This window comes from Podarcis muralis, chromosome 7, assembly GCF_964188315.1.
Source record: "Podarcis muralis chromosome 7, rPodMur119.hap1.1, whole genome shotgun sequence".
In the NCBI taxonomy this organism is placed as follows: domain Eukaryota; kingdom Metazoa; phylum Chordata; class Lepidosauria; order Squamata; family Lacertidae; genus Podarcis; species Podarcis muralis.
In genome coordinates, this window is record NC_135661.1 from 45,055,770 (window position 1) to 45,076,693 (window position 20,924).

The 20,924-nt window shown below is 41.6% G+C and overlaps 1 protein-coding gene across 2 annotated transcripts; it reads right to left on the reverse strand.

The window, feature by feature from the left end:
- Window positions 1-1,171: 1,171 nt before the first annotated feature.
- Window positions 1,172-11,214, reverse strand: LOC114602037 (C-signal-like). Of its 2 annotated transcripts, none has more exons than XM_028739774.2 (6): window positions 11,022-11,214; window positions 8,044-8,095; window positions 5,835-6,022; window positions 4,572-4,730; window positions 3,676-3,786; window positions 1,172-1,418 (listed from the first exon to the last, which is right to left on the reverse strand). In XM_028739774.2, the coding sequence occupies exons 1-6, from the start codon at window positions 11,166-11,168 to the stop codon at window positions 1,299-1,301; spliced, it is 777 nt and encodes a 258-aa protein (XP_028595607.1). In that variant the 5' UTR covers window positions 11,169-11,214; the 3' UTR covers window positions 1,172-1,298. The 2 variants fall into 2 exon arrangements, with proteins under 2 accessions (XP_028595607.1, XP_077787813.1); XM_077931687.1 differs by lacking the exon at window positions 11,022-11,214 and adding an exon at window positions 10,032-10,209.
- Window positions 11,215-20,924: the final 9,710 nt, after the last annotated feature.

A 20,924-nucleotide genomic window follows, 5' to 3' on the forward strand; every position in this document is an offset into this window, starting at 1 on the left:
TATAGCTCTTATACTTGGCAGTACACTTTAACCCTTCCACTTCGAGAAAGACAACTATGATGAAGGGCTGAACAAAAGTAGCCTTGGCTATGGCCAAAACATAGCCCTGGGGGCCTCCTCTTGCACCTCACCCCAAATGCTGTTAGGAAACATAGCATACTGAATTACATGGAAGAGCAACATAATAAATGTATTGTTTAGTTTAGTATTACTTAATGAGGATAAATGCCAGGTCATTAGATAGGCAAACCTACTTTATTGAAATGCAAAAAGAATAGCTTACAATATTAGGAAATTGCAAATCATAGTAAGTTCCAATCATGTTTTTTACCGTTACTAAAATTTAAAAATTATCCAATATTCAAAAAATCATTTATTACTGCAATCAACCATTTCATACTTAAACAGTTAGCCTACTTGAATTATTTCTTCCTTGCATTCATTTTGATGATTTTAATTGCTCACATAGCTTTGTTTACTTGCTGCCTCCCTCTGCCAAACGGTTGGGCCAGCCCCTGAGGGAGGAACATAGGAAGGAAGCTGCGGTATACTGTGTCAGACCATTGGTCCATCATGCTGAGTATTGTCCACACTGACTGGCAGAGGCTCTCTGGATTTTCAAACAAGGGACATTCCTATGATTCTATATTCTTGGAGGAATCAGGGTTGACCACAGAACCTTCCGCATGCAAAGCAGAGGCTCTGCCGCTGAGCTGTTACAGCGCTTCTCCAAATATATGCATTAGATATCTTCAAATGCTTTGGTGGGGGAAGAGGAAGACTGCCCCATTGACTGGTTTTGCCTCCACATGCCATAGTCCACCAAAATAACCCTGTCCAAACATTTGAGGCTGGGAGAAAGGAGACTATCTACTCAGCCAAGCAATGTTATTTGGATTCCAGCAATCTCAGTGAATAGTTGTTATTCTGCTTTTTGCTTGAAGCAGAACAGCAACCACTGGCTGTTGCTAGGTCACCTACATCTGGAAGCATCCATAACATGTGTGCAGTGGAGGCTAACTAGCACCCTTGATGCCTATATCTTGAAAGTGTGAATAAATGAGTTAATTGATGACTTGCACTGTTAAAAAGAAATACAAGCAAGTGAGACTGCAAAAGCCACTAGGAATTAACCTCATTACACAGAATAGTTCAAAGGAAGGCTAGATGGTGAGAGTTTCAGCTGAAGATGTATTTTTTAAAGAAGTAGAAAAAAAGCATATCTTCTCAGGTGTTCATGTTGCCTGTGGTAGTGAGGGGTTCCTTCTGCAGTGCAGACAAGCAGATTGTTTGGTGTTTTACCAGGGAAGGACTTTCCCATCCAAGTTCACAAATGTGCCATGGTCTTTCTCAGAGAGAGAGGGAATGGTGTTCAGGATTTCTTGCACACTGCGGTCCACAGTCAGTGGGGGCTGCCCCTGGAAAGAGAATAGGAAAAGTGACTTGCAGTTAAACAGGAAAAAGAGATTATTTTACAAACAAAATTGGTAAAACTGGTTTGTTATAATTCTAATAATAATAATAATAATAATAATAATAATAATAATAATAATAATACATTTATTATTTATACCCCGCCCATGTGGCTGGGTTTCCCCAGCCACTCTAGGCAGCTTCCAGCAAAACATAAAAATTCATCCAATATTAAAAGCTTCCCTAAACAGGGCTGCCTTCAGTTGTCTTCTAAAAATCAGGTAGTTGTTTATTTCTTTGACATCTGATGGGAGGGCATTCCATAGGATGGGCGCCACTACTGAGACTTGGTACCAAGTTTACCAAGAAACAGTAAACTTATATATATTAAATTCAGTGGATGTTACAGGCTTCTAATCAAGATGGTGTATCTACAGTTTCCCTCCCCCCCTTCAATTTCTTAAACTATTTACTGAAGTGTTACAGCTTAAGTCTTCAAGCTTAGGTTCTGAAACAAGGTGGTACTTTCTGTCATTTTCCCAGCCTCCTATAAATCTCACTCCTGAGGCTCCTCTATTAGTATACCAGACCAGAGGATCACCACTACACCCCTCTGAGGTGGTTTTGGGATTACTCTTCTCTCACCAGAAGATCTGTTCCCTTCTTACTGAATTGAGACCCAAGCAGAGTGTTCCTTCACAACTCCACTTCTCCTGTCTCAAATTCAGCTACCCAGTTCTCACTTGTCTGCAGTGCTTTTCTTCTAGAAAAAAAAGGTTGCAGGTAAACAACATGAAGTTGTTACAGTAAATGCCACACTTTTAACCTGTGCTTTTCTTCTATAAAAAGTTGCGGGTACTGCGTACCCTTGAGTACCACCAGTAGAAAAGCAGGAATTGTCTGTATACTCTCAAAAGACACTAATCACTGTCTTTCGATCCAAGCTGAGAAACTTATTTCTCTGGTTGTAGATATTTTCCTCAGGATGGATGTTACACGCAAAACTCAGAGACTATCCTCTTATCCAGCTGAACACCAGAAACCCCAGTCTCCACTCCTTTCCTTTTTCTCTCACAAAGTGCTGTCTCCAACCCCCTCTGGCTAGCTGTACCCTCAGACAATCAGAGTGAGTCTCCAGCACAGCACTCTGCCAGCCACACCACTCTGGTGGAATTCCACTGCCCCACCAGACCTCTGGTCTACCTAAGCTTTCCGTCATAACAGCCTTTGAGAGGAAAACAGAGAAATATTCTTGATAGCTCTCCTACGTATGCATTGATAAGGCTGGTCTGATAGACATTACATACGTCCAAAAAGTTTCTCACAAAGTCTGCCCCCAAAGGATCCTAGGGCTAACCTATATTGGACCTCAAAATTTGATGTTCAATTACGGGTGCTGTTGTTTTTCCAGGGGAATCAAATTCATGGGAGATAAGTCTATGAGTGTCATTGCAGCTTTGGAAAGACAATAGATGAGCGACTTGTACTGTGCAAAATAAATGAATGTCTTGCGCAGTGAGAAAAAATAATGACAAACATGGATAAGTCAAGAGAGAGCACACATCCTCATATTGATTAGTACCTGGTTAAGGGGAACCAGAGACTAAGGATACATTGATAGTTCCCGCAACTAAAGGGTGGAGGAAGTGGGGATGTTGGAAATTTGTGAGCAAATATAGAATTTACTCAGGTCTCCAGGAACAGAATTTATTGAAGAAAAGCAATCTGCATGTGATTACAGTTTGTTTGTTTGTTTGTTTGTTTGTTTGTTTGTTTGTTTGTTTTTAAGCAAACTTTGCTTTTCCTAAGGATGTTATAATGAAGCTTAAAAGAGGTTTAGAACACTATAGGGAAACTGTAAAGTGACAAGCGTTTAGCTGCTTCATTTACTTGGGAAGAGGGAAGTGAATACTGTAATACAAGGTATCTGAATAGAGAGAGGGGCTGCCATTGTGTGAGATTCTAAATAATGGAAAGCCTTATAGTGCTGAGTTGATTAGGAAAGTAAAAGAAGTGAATGGACACCCACCCACAGTAAGGAAGCAAATTCCAGAAGCACAAAAAAGCTTTTAAAGGCAGCACAGACCTTATTGTTTTGCAATTGTCTATATGTGTCAGGTCACATGCTGATAGTTTCTAGGAGCCACAGGTGAGAGTTTAGTGCAGGGTGGGGAGCAAAGGTGGACAAACTAGTCCAGAAGGAGTATGACATGTCCCCCACCAGAGGTACTACTCATAACATCCCATACATGAATCACCTACCAATTTATTTCCCATGTCTGTCTGTAACCACCCAGGATGCAATGTAATGCACAGGATGTTGTCTTTGGCATATCCCAGGGACTGGCACCGGGTGAGCATGTTCAGAGCAGCCTAGGAGAGAGACATACCAGAAGCAGGTAGAAATTCAATTCTGTTTATATTTTGATGAGAAGCTACTCAAACCAATACACAAACTGAAATACAACAATCTCTGTTCGAAATTTACACTTCTATAAATTTTGTGGCTCTGTTCTTGAACCAATGTGTACAAAAAGCATATAGCATACATAGAAAAGTGCACATAAAATTCTTATATTTGTAAAAATAACATACAAACATATATAGTTGAAAACTGCATCAAAAATGTGTCTATTAAGAGAAGTTTGGAGTGGTATTTTCAAGAGGATTTTTAATATGAAAAATCACATTACAGCTGAAAGGAAGATGATTGAATTTAAGGCTGGGAAAATGAGAAGCTGCGAGAAACCAGAAATTAGTGACATATGTCCATTCCTAATTATGTATACTTTTAAAATATATATATAAATTATCTATACTCTTTTTCAAATACAACTATTTAATTATGTCAGTTTGTTTTAAAAGTATGCTATCAGTATCTTAAATAAATGTTATATATTTATATTAAAATCTATTATTTTATGTAATGTGCTTAGAGATTTTTTTATATCTATCAATCTATATTCTGTTAAATTAAATAAATAGGCCAGCATGCACTAACTCTAAACAAATGAAAGTGTCTGAATGTTACTAACAAAAATGGATACAGTCAAGATAGGGTGGATTTTCTAAGAACCTTTTCAGCACCCTAAGGTGAAATTAACTGAGAGTTACTTTCAAACTTTGGATTGCAGAGCCAACCACTGTTACCTCCATACCTTGCTACAACGGTAACCAATGATTTGCCCTTCATTCCATACAAGGACATTTTTAATGGAACCGGCTTCACTGGATACATTGATAATGGCAGCTTTGCTGCAGCTCATTCCTTTCTGGGTGCTTTCCTGAGATGCCTTCTTCAGCAAGGGCAGGAATGCCTGGAGAAGGTAAGGGTAGAATGAATGTTGATTATAATTAATTTATGAATCACCTTTTCCATTCATCTAAAGGCAATTGACAAACATACCAGAAAAACAGATAAAAATGGTTTTCAAACAGTCCCCCCCTGCAACTAGCAAAAGACAGGTTTAAAACTAATAAACTTCTGTTGTGATATTCAATTATTGACTCATGCCTGTATGCATGAAAGGGTTATCCTTAGCCCTGAGCACAAGTTGCCAGTGGGTGTGGCTTAACAGGCCTCCCTTGCTTCCCTCCCTTTCTCTCTCTCCTGCTTCCTGGAACAAAGAGGCATGTGGCTATGGCTCCCAGGTGCAAGAAAAATAAAGTGGATTCAATTAGCCCTCATCCAGCTTATCACTGCATCCAGACCCCGGTCTAGGACCTGATCCACCATTCCTGATTCTGAAGTTACAGACAAATAGAGCTGGACCTTGTGCGAGATCTCCATATGGCCACACCCAAAGGTTTCATATGGGTGTTAAATAACTCTGGAGACATGTAGTGTCCTGCAGCACTCCATAGCTCAAGAATAATCAGATAAGACTGCAACTACTGCAGAATAGTGCTGCTGGTACCAATCTCTCATAGACCGTCTATGGTCATGAGAGATCAAGCAGGAGCAGCAAGGTTGCACTCTCTCTGACCCTCTACTGATAACCAAGGCTGATTCAGTCACAAATCAAGTTCTGAAGCTGGATTGGAGTAGGTCTAGATAATTATATCAGTGAGAAGGTCAGTGTATCTCCTCTCCAGTTCAATGTTCTCACTGTGAGGACAAACATAAGCTCAGGTGTTACTTGCAGTGGCATGCCAAAGTTCTCTTGCAGCTCACCCAGGCAGAAGCTGTTCATCAGGCGCAACCTTCTCTCATCACTTTACTTCCATAACCTCAAATACCACATCTGTTAAATTTTGGTGTGTCATGCAGCTACAAGAAGTTCCTGCTGTTCATATGTTCTCAAAAGGCACACCGACCCATCACCCCAACAACCAGAAAGCAACGGCATCATGACCTTCCAAAGTCAAGGGCTCTGCAACATGCCAAAAAGTTTATGGAACAAAGAGACAAAGAGTCTTACCTGAGTCACCAACATGCTGCCAATCACATTGGTTTTGTATACCTCAGCCATACTGTCTGGTGTCTCTGTTTCCAGAGTGCTTAGCTTTAAAATCCCAGCATTGTTTATCAGAAGATTGAGCCCAGCTCCCTTCAACCACTCTGTGACTCGGGTTGCAGCAGCCTTGACACTAGATGGCTCGGAAGTATCTAAAGTAGCAAAAATATTTTAAAGGAAATGAAAGTGAATGAAGATCTAACCCTGCAGACCTCACCAGCACTGCTATTGCTCTGTACCTGCAGTCTTCTTGCTCTGGAAATCCAGAGGACTATGGATCAACTTACTTGGCACATTTTTATGCATACATGCCATATGTATTATGTATAGCGGATAAAATGCACACAATGGACAAACACATGTTTGCCAGAACTGTACAGGTATCCCACAGAGAAGGCAGCAAGGTGTCATGAGCTCTGCAGCACCTTGGGTTTGAGCTTGGGACAGCAAAAATTGGAGGGGCTGAATTGTGGGATCCTGGGTTAGAGGAGGGGAGATTTCCCTTGGCTCTCCCTTGCTTCCCAGTTGAGGCTGGGGAGGGTTGTGAGCCACCAAAGACAGAGGAAGCAACAGTTGAACTGGAGCATGCAGTCTTGTTGCCTGGAACCAGGTGCCACCTTTGTAGACAGAAGCATACTCACCCAGCCCAATGAAACACATGGTTGCAAACCCAACATTCTATCAAGGCTAGCAAATCTCATGAGTAAATGCACCACACTTAGTCTTTAAAAGCTCGGTAGGTGGGGTATGGAAACTTGTTGAGACATCTTCATCACTTCTGTCCAATTCTGAATTTATTTTGTTGTTCCTGGACTTCCGAATCATGACTCCTGAGTAATTTTTCTGCTGCTGAGCCTGCACCATTATTTGTCTGAATAAAGGTATTTCTTACTTTTAAGTAACAACTTCTGTCTACATATGTTGGACAGAAATAGTACCACAGATAGCTCTAGGTGACCTACTTGCTCAGATGAAGGTTAGGACCAGACTGAAACCTTTTAAATCTTGACCTCCAGACTACCTTTTCTAGCCTCCACCCCATTGTGAACAACTTCAGAGCCTTAAAGGACTATCCTTCTGGCCTGAAGATGGACACTTCTCTTGTGTTCCATAGCCTCCTAGTGCACTGCTGGACGAGCAAAGTGTGGTGGGAGGCATTCGGCTCCTTAGGCTCAGGGAAAGACACTCATAAGTGCCCTGGCTTTAGGCACAATGCTCCCCTGGTCCCCAACAAGCCCCTCAGAGACTTGAACTTTGTCCAGTTCCTTAGCTGGTATCTTTGCAGCCTCCCAACCTGTGTCTGGCTTACTACTAGATTCAGGGGTCATGGCATTAGCAGTGTTTTATAGGCATTGCTATACTTGTGAAAGTGAAAAATGTCTCATTTCCCAGCTTTTCCATTCTTATTCACTTTTAACTGACACACAACATTCCACAGCTACAGCCCTCACTGGATGATTGGGCTTCCCCCCTTTTTTATATAATTAAAAATATATTTGTTTTTCTGAGAAACTCTCAGTGTTAGATTGAGAATGCTCAAGGCCAGACTTTGACTATACAGTTGCCAGTACACACTGTCTGTGTTTGTTCTATTACATTGCCTATTTACTCACTATGCATGCCAATTGCTGCAACATACTGAATTTATATCAAATAGAGGAACATACTCTCTCTTTTTTTATCTACCTGGCAGAATATTAGCTTTTCTGCTTTGGTCCTGGATCCAACACTTTTTTCAAGTTCTTATATTCTAAAGTAGTTTTGAGAAGGCATTTACTGTGGCATTATAACTCCTCATACATGCAATTTTTCCTGAAGCTTCTACATGACATTGCTGGCATCAGAATGCCAGTCTGCATCTCCCCCCTCCCCCTGCTACTACCTGATTTAGTCTAGATTTCCCCCTTTCTGTGGAAAATCCAAGTGGTTAAGCAAACAAACCCAACCAACCATACTTATTTCAGCCAACAACCTGTTTGTGACATCTAAATGATTGATTTGAAGTATTGATCCCCCTTCTGGAAGCTCCCTAAGTGAGCACTGGAGAAACAATGAACATGTAACCTGCAAAATACCTTGAATGAGATGGCCTTGAATTCTAGCTATTGTAGACAGTAATTTAGGTCGGATGAGGGAATTTAAGGTGGGGTAGGTGGAGAGAGCAGGCACTTACCCAGTGCAAGAATCTCTACTCCCTGGTGCTTAGCAGCCAAATTCTTCAATTCCTGAAATATTAAAAAAAAGGAGAGAGAAAACAGAACTTCATGTCCTTCATACGGCATTATTTGAGACAGGATAGGAAGAGGAGGGTGCTTTCCCACTAGGCATTCATGTTGTTACTGTGTTTCTTCCTTCTGTGTGACAGCAAAGAACAGATATTTGGGACTCAAACCCAAAGTCACAATAAACCACAGGAGCAACTGGACCAGTAAGAGTAATCCAATAAATGGTTGATTGTCATATCAGATTTATTTATTTGTCCCCAGTCATTAGATCATTAGAAAACAAAGATTAACAGTAAGGCAAAGTAGCAGAAATAGAAACAGTGAACTTGGAAGCAAATCAACTATAAAATAAACACACTTAGAATGCTGAATTTCCTGGACAAATCACAACATGCCCCTATAAAAAGGTTTCTCCTTTTTACAAACAGTGAAAGGAAATATAAAAATGAATGAAATAGTATGAATTTATGCAGATCTGAACAGAATTATGTATAACCAGAATGAAAAAAGCCTAAAACTAACTTAGAATTCTGAATCTCCCTCACACAACTTTTATTAAGAAATAATTTTCTTCTGTCATCAATTATTGCAGATAGAAAATACAATTTTCACAGTTGCATGTTGATCCTTGGATGAAGGACAGTACAGAAATTTCATGTTTGGTGACGGTTACCAACTGTCGGTGAAAGCCTTTGTGGATGAAGTCAAACCCTTGGAGAGTTACAGCGCCTGCTGTGGCTGTAGAGACCAATATGGGAGAGACATGTTTTGTTGCAGCTGTGGCAAATGCAGGCATCCTGTTTTGCTGATGCTGATATATGGATCATTTACCGTATTTTTCACTCCATAAGACACATTTTTTTCTTCCTAAAAAGTAAGGGGAAATGTCTGTGTGCCTTATGGAGTGAATGTGTGGTCCCTGGAGGCAAATTGCCCAGGGGCAAAAAGCAGATCATGCTTTCTCTTTTTTTGAAAGGGGAAGTGGATGTTGAAACAAAGCCGCTGAACATTTGCCGATCGGGGAGAGAGATAAGGGATGCTAGAGATAAAGGAGGCTGCCTGGGAAGGGGGAGGTAAAGACAGCAAACTTGCAAAGGGGGGAAACAGGAAGACTAAAGCAATAAGGAGAGAAATTAGAAGAAAAGGAGGAGCAAAAAACTGCTCCATCTAAGGAAAAGACGCTAAGGCAAACAAGAGGGAAGGGAGTGTTGAAAGGAAACAGTTGATCAGTGGGATCGGAAGAGAGATAAGGGACGCTAGCAGAGGCTGCCTGGGAGGGGGGAGGTAAAAGCCCATGGATCCTCAGGATTTTTACATTGGGTCACCCCAAATTCGCCATCGGATCACATAGCATGTCCATGGCTACAGCCTGCACCAAAAAAATCACGCACCCACTGTTGCGTGGGGCCACAATGGAGCAAAAACGTGGTTACAAAGCATGGATCCTCAGGATTTTTGCATTGGGTCACCCCAAATTCACCATCAGATCACATGTCTGTGGCCACAGCATGAACTACAAAAATCATACATCCACTGTTTCGTTCAGAATATTTTTTTCTTATTTTCCTCCTCTAAAAACTTGGTGAGTCTTATGGTCAGGTGCGTCTTATGGAGCGGAAAAATACGGTAATGATCTTAAGTTTTTCTTGTCACAAACAGCATGCACTCAGTCATTTGACAGGGCAGCACTATTGTCTTTACTCATTTTATTGGTCAACTTTATCGTTTTCCTTATGCTACTTATATACAAACTTATATTTTAAAAATTGTTTAGCAATCTCCAGACTCAAACTTTTTGCATGCAGTTCTGAGAAACCAGATTTCACCACTAGAGATAAAACAAGCCTCCCCCAAGAGAACCACAAGTCTTAACCCAATATAATTTGTGGCTTCTATCCTCTAACAGTTGGGCATAGAGGAAGGACAGAGCACTCACTTGCCTGCTTGCAATTCCTTCTTGCCTTTGGCTACCAAGCATGTGCTTATATATGGCTGAGTAACCCAGATGAAAAACAGTGTTATTCTCTAATATATGAACAGAGAAAGAGCTTCCATGTAAGAGGGTCCAAGTATGCTTTTCAGAAAAGATCACAAGGAACATTTGCTTCTGGTTTCATGCAGTTTTGTTTCTCCACCAAAAAATCAATTCCAAACCACTTCTTTCTCAAAATTAAAAAAACAAACTATTCCAACCAAGAGATTAAAAATAAACTTGTTTGCTTTGTGCCATGCAACAGGAGAGTACAAAAGTACATATTTGCAATCATTTCTCTGTTCTGCATTTCTATGTCGCAATGTTACACTGCTGTTTACAGCAAAAGAGGAGTTTGTGGCTTCTTGTGTAGTCCCTAGGAAGGACTGCCTAGCAAGGAGCTGGAGAAAGAGGACTTCTTGCTTAGTTGGGGAGAGGAACTCCCCAGATGAAAAACATAGTGTTATAGTTTAATATATGGATTCACAAATCAGTTTCCTGGCACTCTTGCTTCAATACAAATTATTATGTTTAGCAATATTCTAATCCTAAACACTTTGACCCAGAAAAAATAATCACTCTGCTCAATGTAATTGACTCCTTAGTAATCTTCATCCCATAGTATGTATTTCAGAAGCTTTGGATCTGAGTTATTCTTGTTATCTCCAACACTCATCAGGATATTTACTTCTCTGTTTAAATGCTCTTCAGGTGGGAGTAATTAACTTCTTTCCAACTTTTCATTCCTAGCTCTGCAAGGAAAAATTTCAGCAAAGGCACCCCAAAAGGGGTAAACAATCTGTGCTTGAGCCGGCATGCAAACTATCTCCAAGCCACTTAACTTACCCCAGCAATGTGGAACTTAAAGAGCCTTATGAGGCACCTCTACTGACCAGGGCACAATCTCCTTGGCATCAAAGGGAAACCCACCCTAAGTTCCACCCTGGAGCTCACCTGGGCACGTGGTCCCTCTGGGTCCCGGCAGGTGGCAAAGATCCATTCTGGCCGGTTACTTTTCCCAACCAGCTGTTTGACCAGCTCCAAGCCAATACCCCGATTGGACCCAGTCACCAGGACACTGCGTGCATTCAGCACAGCCATCTCTCTTCCTAGCCTGTGCCAAACTGACTAAGGTCTTTGCCAACCCAACCCGAACGGTAAATCTAGCCCTCAGCTTCTCCAACCAGGATTATATAACTGCTGACGAGACACTGAAGGACAGGAATGCCTTTGTGTAAAAGAACTGAAGGAGAGCAAGATCAAATAAGGGGCAGGAGAGACCCTGGTCTTGGTGGGGTATCTATGATGGAGTCCTCTCAGTCTGAGGCTTGCAGCGCTGCATTCTCAGGAGGGAGGGGCACTGGGTCCACAAGTAAGTTTGACCCACCCTCTATGCAAGAATGGCTTTTGAGACTATGGAACTCGTTTACTTGGTTAACAAGGTTAGAATAAGGGAAGGGTGATGAAATGATAACAGGGTTTTGGGGAAATTGAGCCCTGCTTGCTTATCACTTATTCAAATGGTAGGGTAGTACAAGTTTATGCAACATATAAGGCAGTGATCTCCCAACTTTCCCGCTGCACTGGCCTCTTGAAAATTGCTGGGGGTCTTGGAAGACCACTTAATGATTATTCTGCCTGTTGTAGCAATTGTAATGCCCTGGGTTAGCAGCTGTATGGTTTTTAACTGTGCTCATACAGACACACCACAGGCCACCTGAATGAAGGTAATGGAGCACTCCTGGTCTGTGGACCACACTTTGGGAAGGAGAGGTGAAAAGAGAAGTGGTGGCTGATGTAGGTGTCTTTCCCCGCTTGATAAAGGGCATGCCTACAGCATTGGCACTTTCTCAAAATCCCTTATGTGCCCACTGCTGAAGGAAGGAAGGAATTCCTTTGGTGTTGGCTTCCTGGATGCCTTTGGACAGAGCAGAGGTTAATGTCTCCTGTTGTGCCCAGCTGCAGCTTTTTAGGGTTGGCATAGTAGTTCCACTACATTTTGAGACAGACATCCAAAATGCTTTAAAATATACACTATGAGTATATGAATCATGGCTACAGCTGCCAACTGAGTGTGGTGTGTAAAATGGCACCCAGACGCCACTTCTGGAAGAGCGAGAACATTTCAAAGCCAGGACCTGACAGGTGCAAAGAAGCTGGAGAGATCAGGACTGAAGCTGGTTCGCAATTTTGAGCAAAGTTGTCAAGGTTTAATGTAAAGGATTATGGGCTGGTATCACAATGCAAAAATGATATACGATCACATTGCATTGTATAAACTTCCTTTTGTTAGGTAGGAGATTGTTGGCTCATTGCTCAAAAGTGGTCACTGTTGGCTCATTGGAAGAGAAAATTGGAAGCTGGCATCTTTCCCACTCCACCTTTGCTGGGACGTTGTAAGTTCGATCTGCGTGAGAAAATAGCAACTTGTTCATGGGTAAGTACTTTTTTTAAAAAATGCAGTGAGACTCCAGTGATCTCTCTTCCAAAGAAAACCAAACCCATTGTCCCTCCCAATATTACGATGGGTTGTATCATAGGGCTTTTTGTGGGTGGGTGTGTGTAAAAGTATTGTAATTTGAGTCCCCTGCCACACACATATGCCACAATCCCATCCTATGCGAACCATCTCCTGAGTCATGAAAGAAAAGTTTCTATTTTAATTCTGAAATTTTATTTTCTACATTTCTGAAATTATACGATGACCCATGCTGGGGGGTTTCTCATGTTATGAGGCAATGGGCAAATACAAAGGCTACTGACTCTTCTATAATCTTTTGGTTGGTTCCAGTTTAAAGGCATTGTCCTTTCAGTGTTGTTATTGTTGTTCAACATGGCTACAAACATTTTTTTCAATAGACCAATTAACAGGTTCGTTTTCTGGCCTTTTTGATTGAAAATCATGAATATTATTATTAGTATCCATCCTTCACCATAAGGTCTCAGAGCAGATTACGGCATGAAAACAACATTAAAAACAATTAAGAACAACCCACAACCGTAAAAGTAGGGTGGGTCCCAAAAACATACACCTCAGGGGTCAAAAGTCAGGGTAAAGAGGTGCATCTTTAACATTCTCCTAAGGCTGTAAGTCAGAAAAGTCAGGTTCAATTGCTAGATGTCTTAACCATTCTTGTTCTGCAGAAGAATGACAGCAGTTTTTCAGGAGTGCTATCTTGCTGAAACATCTTTCAGCTTCTACCACAGTCACTAGCAGGATGCAAACAGATCCCTAGCAATATGCACAATTCCCATAAAATTAGTGGCAGGGTTGCTGTTTTTTGTTTTTTGTAAATGTGGTGCACAACCTTTGTATGTGCTATGAATGTGCTATGCCCAGCACATACAAAGGTTGCGCACCACCACCTCAGTCTCTGCCGAGCAGTAGCAAGTATCCAGGGGGTTCCAGGGTTAAGTTGTGGGTGAACATATCAGACGACACAGCAATTCTTCAAACAGCTCGTGTTTATTCACAGGCCAGAACAGAACTGAACTGAAGGGTTCAGCCAGCTTGCTTATATAGAGCTCCACTAGAACGCAACAGTAACCATATTCTGTAACTATCCAATCACTGAACGTCACTTTCAACCCCTTATTTGCATATGTGGACCTGAACTATCTACATTATCCCCCTGCTGGCCCAGGGTGAGAACTTCAGTACATAACACAGGCATTTACCCAGGGTCGTGTTGCCATTGGGAATTCAAGACGTGGCACAGACTGTTGTGTATTTAAGAAATATGGTTTATTTTACTCATATTTGCACTGGAAGCTTTCAGTGGAGGGAGTGCAGAGGTTACAGCATTTGCATCTCAAGAGGGGCTTGTTCTCCATTCCTCTGTCTCAGCCTGCCTTCAGCCAGCCTGCCAATATTCTGCCCCTCAGCCCCCACTTGGAGTGCTACTTATCTCTTCCTCCTCGTTCCCAGAACTCCTTGTTCTAAGCTTCTGTGTAAAATGACACTTTCCCCCCATTGGCACAGCTTGCCTTCTGACGTTTTTTCAATCACAAACGTTCCTCTGTCCACAGGAACCATGACAACTCTGTTTTGCCTAGACCCAAAGATTGTTTATTTTATGTGTTGATGACATTATTTCATATTAGCTTTCAGTCAGCTACTCTGGGCAGGCTAGTTTGCATAGGCTAAACCCAGGAATTTCCATGTTTGGCACAGTTGAGGAGAACTGCTGCAACCTGTATTTTCCCATCCATGTCCCAAATATTATCTAAATGCTACCACATTGCTAATTTCTAACTCTAGATCTGTAACAATCCTTCCCCCCCCCCCCCAAAGTAGACTTGAAGGTATGCTTTTGTATGTTGTCATAGGGTGGGAGCCACCAGAGTTCCTACTCGTCCCCTATACACCCCTTGTAATTATTTGTGCAAAATCTGGCAATACAGGTGGCTAATTATATATAGCCCCTAAAATCACAATAAATCCTTAAAATTTCCACAGTATATCTGGTTTTCAATTATTCTGCCTGAGCACAAGACATGTTAACTCTCTGACCTATCTTCACAACCACAGAATGTTCTCTATGGCACGCTTTGCACCTGTTCTAACCACATCAGTTATCTCCTTTGCATGTTTCGAACCACAGAATGTGCTCTTATCTTCTCTGTCACAGGAAACTAAAATTTAGAATTTTAAACAAAACATCAACACATGCTCTTAGTATGCTTCTGTTTAAGGCAGGCTTCCTCAACCTCGGCCCTCCAGATGTTTTAAGACTACAATTCCCATCATCCCTAACCACTGGTCCTGCTAGCTAGGAATCATGGGAGTTGTAGGCCAAAAACATCTGGAGGGCCAAGGTTGAGGAAGCCTGGTTTAAGGTATATAACTAATGGGCAATTTCCACTCAGGTCAAGCATCCTGAACTAAGGTATGTAATACCTAAAACAGCCCCTAAACCCCTGTAAGTATCATATATGAGTTCTTATGCCTACATCTAAGAAGCTTTCATATAGGTATATATATTGTTCTAGATCTGTGGGTGCTAAATGCTTGGGTTTTAAAAATTTAGGATTTTATTCGAACTGGTATGTTAGGACCGGTAATAGTCAGACGCATGTGTATTTAAGATGTGGATTAGCCACTGTTAATCTCCCTGGAATTAGCATATGTGAAGAGATAATTAACCTAGGCATACTTCCTGGGTTGTGTATTAGACCTTGTGACCTTACCCAAATCAACAAGTTTTATTGAAGTCAGACAGAATTATTGGTGAGGTGACTGGGGATGAATCTCACTTGCAAATGTGTGGGTTTCCTCCCTCTCTCAAGGGCTGTGTGAATAAGTGTAAAAAGCTGGTCCTTTTTGAAGTAATGAGCTTTAGCACATCAAAGGAGGGGCGCGGAGGGGCGCTCTTCTGGGATATAAAAGAGACCAGAACTTAGGCAAGGGGACAAGAAAAGGGTTGGAGTTAAGGGTGATGCAACCAGGAAGCAGAGAGGAACCATTATTCTGAGTTGTGCCCTACAGTGCAAGATAGAGAAAGAATGGTGCTGGACTCATTGTTGCTGCTACTATGGAATAAGCTGGCACGTTTTGGGGTGCTGGTGCTATGAGCCCCTCCACTGAAAGCTCCAGGTTGTATATATGTGTAAACAAACCACATAACTTAAATACATTATAGCCTCCATTGTGCCTTATTCTCGAAGGAAACACTAACCCTGGCAAGTTGCCAATGGACATAATTAAGCAGTGATTGATGATAGCCAGGCATAAATCTTGGCTATCAAATTCACACTAGAGATAAGAGTGAACAGGAGATTAGCCTCTGATGCTCTGAAAAAGCTATTTTCTAAGTCAGGAGACTGAGAAGCTATCAGCTCCTGGGAATCTGGACGGGGCTGAGCAACTTAGACCAGAGGAATCAAAATCTTGCCCCAAAGCCATGTAAGGACACTGATGGGCTTTGGGTGCACAAAAGCTTCCCTTTCTCTAATTATCTTTGAAATGGTTATAATTTGCAACTGAGAGAGGTTTCTCTGTCTGCCAGTTGAAATTTACATCTGGTGTGTGAGCTACATTCTAGCTTTAAGAAGAGACAATCCTTATAGGGCTGAAGGCAGATTAAAAAAAACCATGCTCTAATTGTTTGAACCAACAAAGTTATAAATGATCAAGGGAGTTCTGAGTGCTAAGAATTCTTGTATATTTCAAAAGTTCAATCTTTCTATTTAGAAGACCAGGCAGATAGTAATCACCTTTCATGGGTGGTATAGGTAGGCTACATAAAGAGCAGGAAACAGTACACTGCCACACATCCTATGCAAGGTGTCTGCATTGGGGGAAGACATATTAGATGGACATTACCTGTGGCAGGTAAAATAAGGCAGATTTTAGGAAATCAGACCATGATTAAGCTAACTCATAAATAAGAAAAGTAACTAGTTTATATTTTATATTTTATATATTCTAGAAAACCTAAGGCCATGCTTCATAAAACCTGGATATCAGGAAACAAAATTTCTCAGACAAACTTAGTTTGATGCAGAATGTTGAAGAAGCAAACAGTCATTGGTAAATGCTGCTAGATCTTTAAGGACAGAGAAATCTGATGATCAAATTAAGAGGCTCTTAGTACAGTGAAGTGCATATAAGACTCTCTTAAGAAGGAAAAAGGAGTGTTATACATTTTGGAAAGATATTGGGCATAAGTGTTTAGCACTTTTGACTTAAATTGCTCACTTATTTATGCCAAAGTACTCATAGACGCGGGTGGCGCTGTGGGTAAAACCCCAGTGCCTAGGACTTGCTGATCGTAAGGTCGGTGGTTCGAATCCCCGCGGCGGGGTGAGCTCCCGTCGTTCGGTCCCAGCTCCTGCCCACCTAGCAGTTCGAAAGCACCCCTAAGTGCAAGTAGATAAATAGGTACCGCTTTATAGCGGGAAGGTAAACGGCGTTTCCGTGTGCAGCCCTGGTGCTGGCTCACCAGTGCAGCTTCGTCACGCTGGCCACGTGACCCGGAAGTGTCTTCGGATGGCGCTGGCTCCCGGCCTCTTAAGTGAGATGAGCGCACAACCCTAGAGTCGGTCACGACTGGCCCGTACGGGCAGGGGTACCTTACTCATAGATTAAATTACTTCTGAAGTGGAAAAGGAGTTTGGGAACCGGTTTTTTAGACTGGCAAGGGACCCAGGTTAAGCTGCCTCAAACTTTTGTTCCTTTTTAATGAGATATAAAAGTTCAGTTGTTGCCTTTGAGATTGTTTACCCAAGCACCCACTTGGAGATTTAGTGTACCAGCCATAAGATGCATGCAGTGTTGGAAGTGTTCAGCCAACCATGTGAGCACTTGACTGTTTACCAGGTGGATTATTCTGAACAGTTTGGTCCAGGGTGTTATCAATGCTTCACTTCAGGAATAGGCAGTTGTTGCCCCCAGGAATGAGATAGGTGTAAGACTCCCTCCTGATGTAATGATCCGGTGGTTCAACTCCCCATCTTTGGGGGAATGAATCCATGCATTTGGAAGAAGCATCAGATTGGAGAGGTACTTTTCAGGGCCAGCCCTCAATGTCCCTGCTCAACTGTAAGCAACAACAGAACAGGAGCCCATTTTGTCAGCATCTCTCTAAACAAAAAGATTGCGTTGCCCCCATCTGACTCCAAAACAGAAGGCCCAGCAGAACCACTATCCCTCTTCACCATCAAGAGTCTATGGTTTGTCACCCTTTAAATGAAGAGGTTTCTCTCATTAAAGGCAGAGTTGGCCACCCAGGTGGAGCTGCAGCTCTGTTTAACGCTCATTCTGGGGTTACCTATTTCTGGAGCGACATTTTAGCCTCCAGCTTAATGCTATCTGTGTCCTGAACTCTTGCCTTGCCTCTCTTCAATTAACCTTGTATGCATTACCAGAACCTTCCCACTCACCCGTCACCCATTACATTTTCTGACAGTCCCTTCAGCCCCTCTCTTGAGAAGGCTGCACAGGACTCTGATTTGGCCAAAATAGGGCTTGTACACACTCACTTCTGTTTTCCTGCATTATTTCAGCACTGGACAGAGAGTTGAACTTGGATCAAGGAATCCTAGGATTGAATGCCCACTGAGCCTTTAAGGCTAGACTCTCTTGGCATTGACTAGTTCCCAGGATTATCATGTGGATCAAAGAAGAAGAAGAAGAAGAAGAAGAAGAAGAAGAAGAAGAAGAAGAAGAAGAAGAAGAAGAAGAAGAATTTATTATTTATACCCTGCCCATCTGGCTGGACCTCCCCAGCCACTCTGGGCGGCTTCCATAGAAACCCAAAATACACTAAAATATCACACGTTAAAAACTTCCCTGAACAGGGCTGCCTTAAGATGTCTTCTGAATGTCAGGTAGTTGTTTATCGCTTTGACATCTCGGGGGAGGGCATTTCACAGGGCGGGCGCCACTACCGAGAAGGCCCTCTGCCTGGTTCCCTGTAGCTTTGCTTCTCGCAATGAGGGAACCGCCAGAAAGCCCTCGGCGCTGGACCTCAGCGTCCGGGCAGAACGATGGGGGAGGAGACGCTCCTTCAGGGATACTGGACCGAGGCCGTTTAGGAAGTTGTCTTGGAAGAAGAGCAGGATGCCTGCAACAGATGTAACACAAAGCCTACAGCCCAGAAAACAGCCCCAAATGGTCCTTTAGCATGTGATGCAGAAGTAGGGACCATTCTGTAGCATGAACAGTATGAGGAGGCAAAACTATTACACCCAGGGGAGCTGTTAAATATCTATAAGAAGAACAGCCTTCGCCAAGCTGGTGCCCTGCAGGTGCATGACTGTGCTGATTGGGGCTGCTGCGAGCTGGACTCCAAACCATCTGGAAGGCACCAACTTGAAGAAGACCATACAGTACTAGAAAAACTGAATGTCCTCCAAGAGGCTAATGATTTAAAATGTATACCCCAGCAAAGGCAGGTTGTGAAACAGCAAGGTGTACACTGCAAGGTGCCTTAGTGGTTTGTGTACATTATGTGTACATGCACCAGAGATGTGATGCATTGACTCCCCATTCCAGTAATAAACAAACAAACAAACAAACAAACAAACAAACAAACAAACACAAAATAAGACATAAAACCAAAAGCTAACTGCAGTCTTGAATAATGAAAAGAGACTATGGATGCAATTTTATAACCACTTGCTGAGGCATAACTTAAGCATCATTGAACTCAGTAGGACTTGCTTCTCAGTGGACATGCGCAAGATTCTGCTGCTAATCTGCTTTCTACTTCCATCATAATTACAGGTATAAAATGTCAATGTTTGCCTTTAAGATTGGTGGTTTGAACGCTGTTGCTATGGCCACCAGTGGAGTGGCAAATATTTAATCATGTGTGTATAGTAGGGTTTTACAGGACTGGTGAAAGATGGTTGGATTTAGGCTTCTTTGAGAAACGTGTCACACAGGCTACCCCACTTTCTTAGATTTAGAATCAATGGGGACAATTGCCCAGACTTCACTCTTCACAGCCTAACAGAACAAGAGAGAAAAGAAAAGAAAAGAAAAGAAAAGAAAAGAAAAGAAAAGAAAAGAAAAGAAAAGAAAAGAAAAGAAAAGAAAAGAAAGTTGACTTGTTCCAGGATATGCAAGGCACTATTTAAATTCTAAAGAAATTAGCCTAGAGACATATTTTAAAGAAAGGACAGATAGAGTCTGATTGTTTCATCGAAAGATTTGACAGTGACCTAGCAATGGCATCAAAAATACAGAAAACTGTCAAAAGATAGCCAAGAGCTCCTCTCTAAGTTCACTTTGCAGCTATTTCTAGTAAAAAAAGATCTCAAAATAGAAATTAAATATGACTTATCTTTGGAAGAAAAAGTGACAGAACTGACAGGAAAGATAAAAGAACTAAAACAGCTTTTGAAGCATTTAATATGTTCATGAAGTCCAAAAAAGCCTTTTCTTAAATGGAAGAGGCTATATATTAAATAGATGCCCAGCTTGAGTAACTGGAAAACAGATCTGAGTCCAAATTTGAAGGCCAGATGGGATGAAGAATGTCTGGAGAAACAAAATATGATGGGCTTTTCAGCAAGTTGGTTCTCTAAAACAATTCCCTGAAATTTGTCTCACTGTAGATCAAATTGAACATACCCATTGAGCCCTAGCCCCAAAGTCTAAAGAAGGATTTCCCACATAGGACATAATCATGCATTCACAAACAGTGCTATAAAGGAATATCTTGAAACTCACTAGGCAAAGTGACCAGATAAAGCTGAAGGGGACATAGATTGAACTTTATCAAAACTTGAAACCTATGACTGCAAAAAAGACATCCACTGTTTTTCTGCACAGCTAAACTTAGTGAGGCTAACATCAGATACAAATGTAGATTTCCTTTTATGCTGTGGTCTTCCATGACACATGCTGCTGAGAACAAGATGCAGGCTTCAGATATCTTTGACTGGAGACTTAACACTCCAAAAGACAAGAAAATAAAAAGAAATGTAAAATGAAAACTGAAAATTGCAATTCCCCTGTTAGAATCGGCTGTTAAAATATACCTTGTTATTTTGGACTAATACTTGTATACTCTGCTGAGCTTTTGTCTGCAAAATAGCAGTTTTGTTTATTGTAATATATATGTTTACTGTTTGTAGGGTGAGTGGGAGGTTGCCTCTGGTCTCTAGTTAAGAAAGTTTCACTGTTTATTTCTTTTTATTCCTGTTAACAGCATCTCTCTCCATTACATTTAGGGAACATTCACCAATTCATCTTAAAAAAGGTTTTGCCTCCAGGTTGTGCTGTTGGAGCAAAGGAGCATGGGGGAGGTTTAGATATGATTATGAAGTGTCCATTTGTTCAGGGTGCATGGTATCAAAATGAGTTATGAACTACTTTATATACTTGGCTATAACATAGATTTAATC

Excerpts from the sequence above, each read along its gene's own strand:
- LOC114602037 (XM_077931687.1), bottom strand. The coding sequence starts at position 10,196 with ATGTTCCTTGTGATCTTTTCTGAAAAGCATACTTGGACCCTCTTACAT. Across the intron at positions 6,023-8,043 it reads AGTAGAGATTCTTGCACTGG|ATACTTCCGAGCCATCTAGT; the intron begins GTAAGTGCCTGC and ends TTGCTACTTTAG. Across the intron at positions 1,419-3,675 it reads CAGACATGGGAAATAAATTG|GGGCAGCCCCCACTGACTGT; the intron begins GTAGGTGATTCA and ends TTCTCTTTCCAG.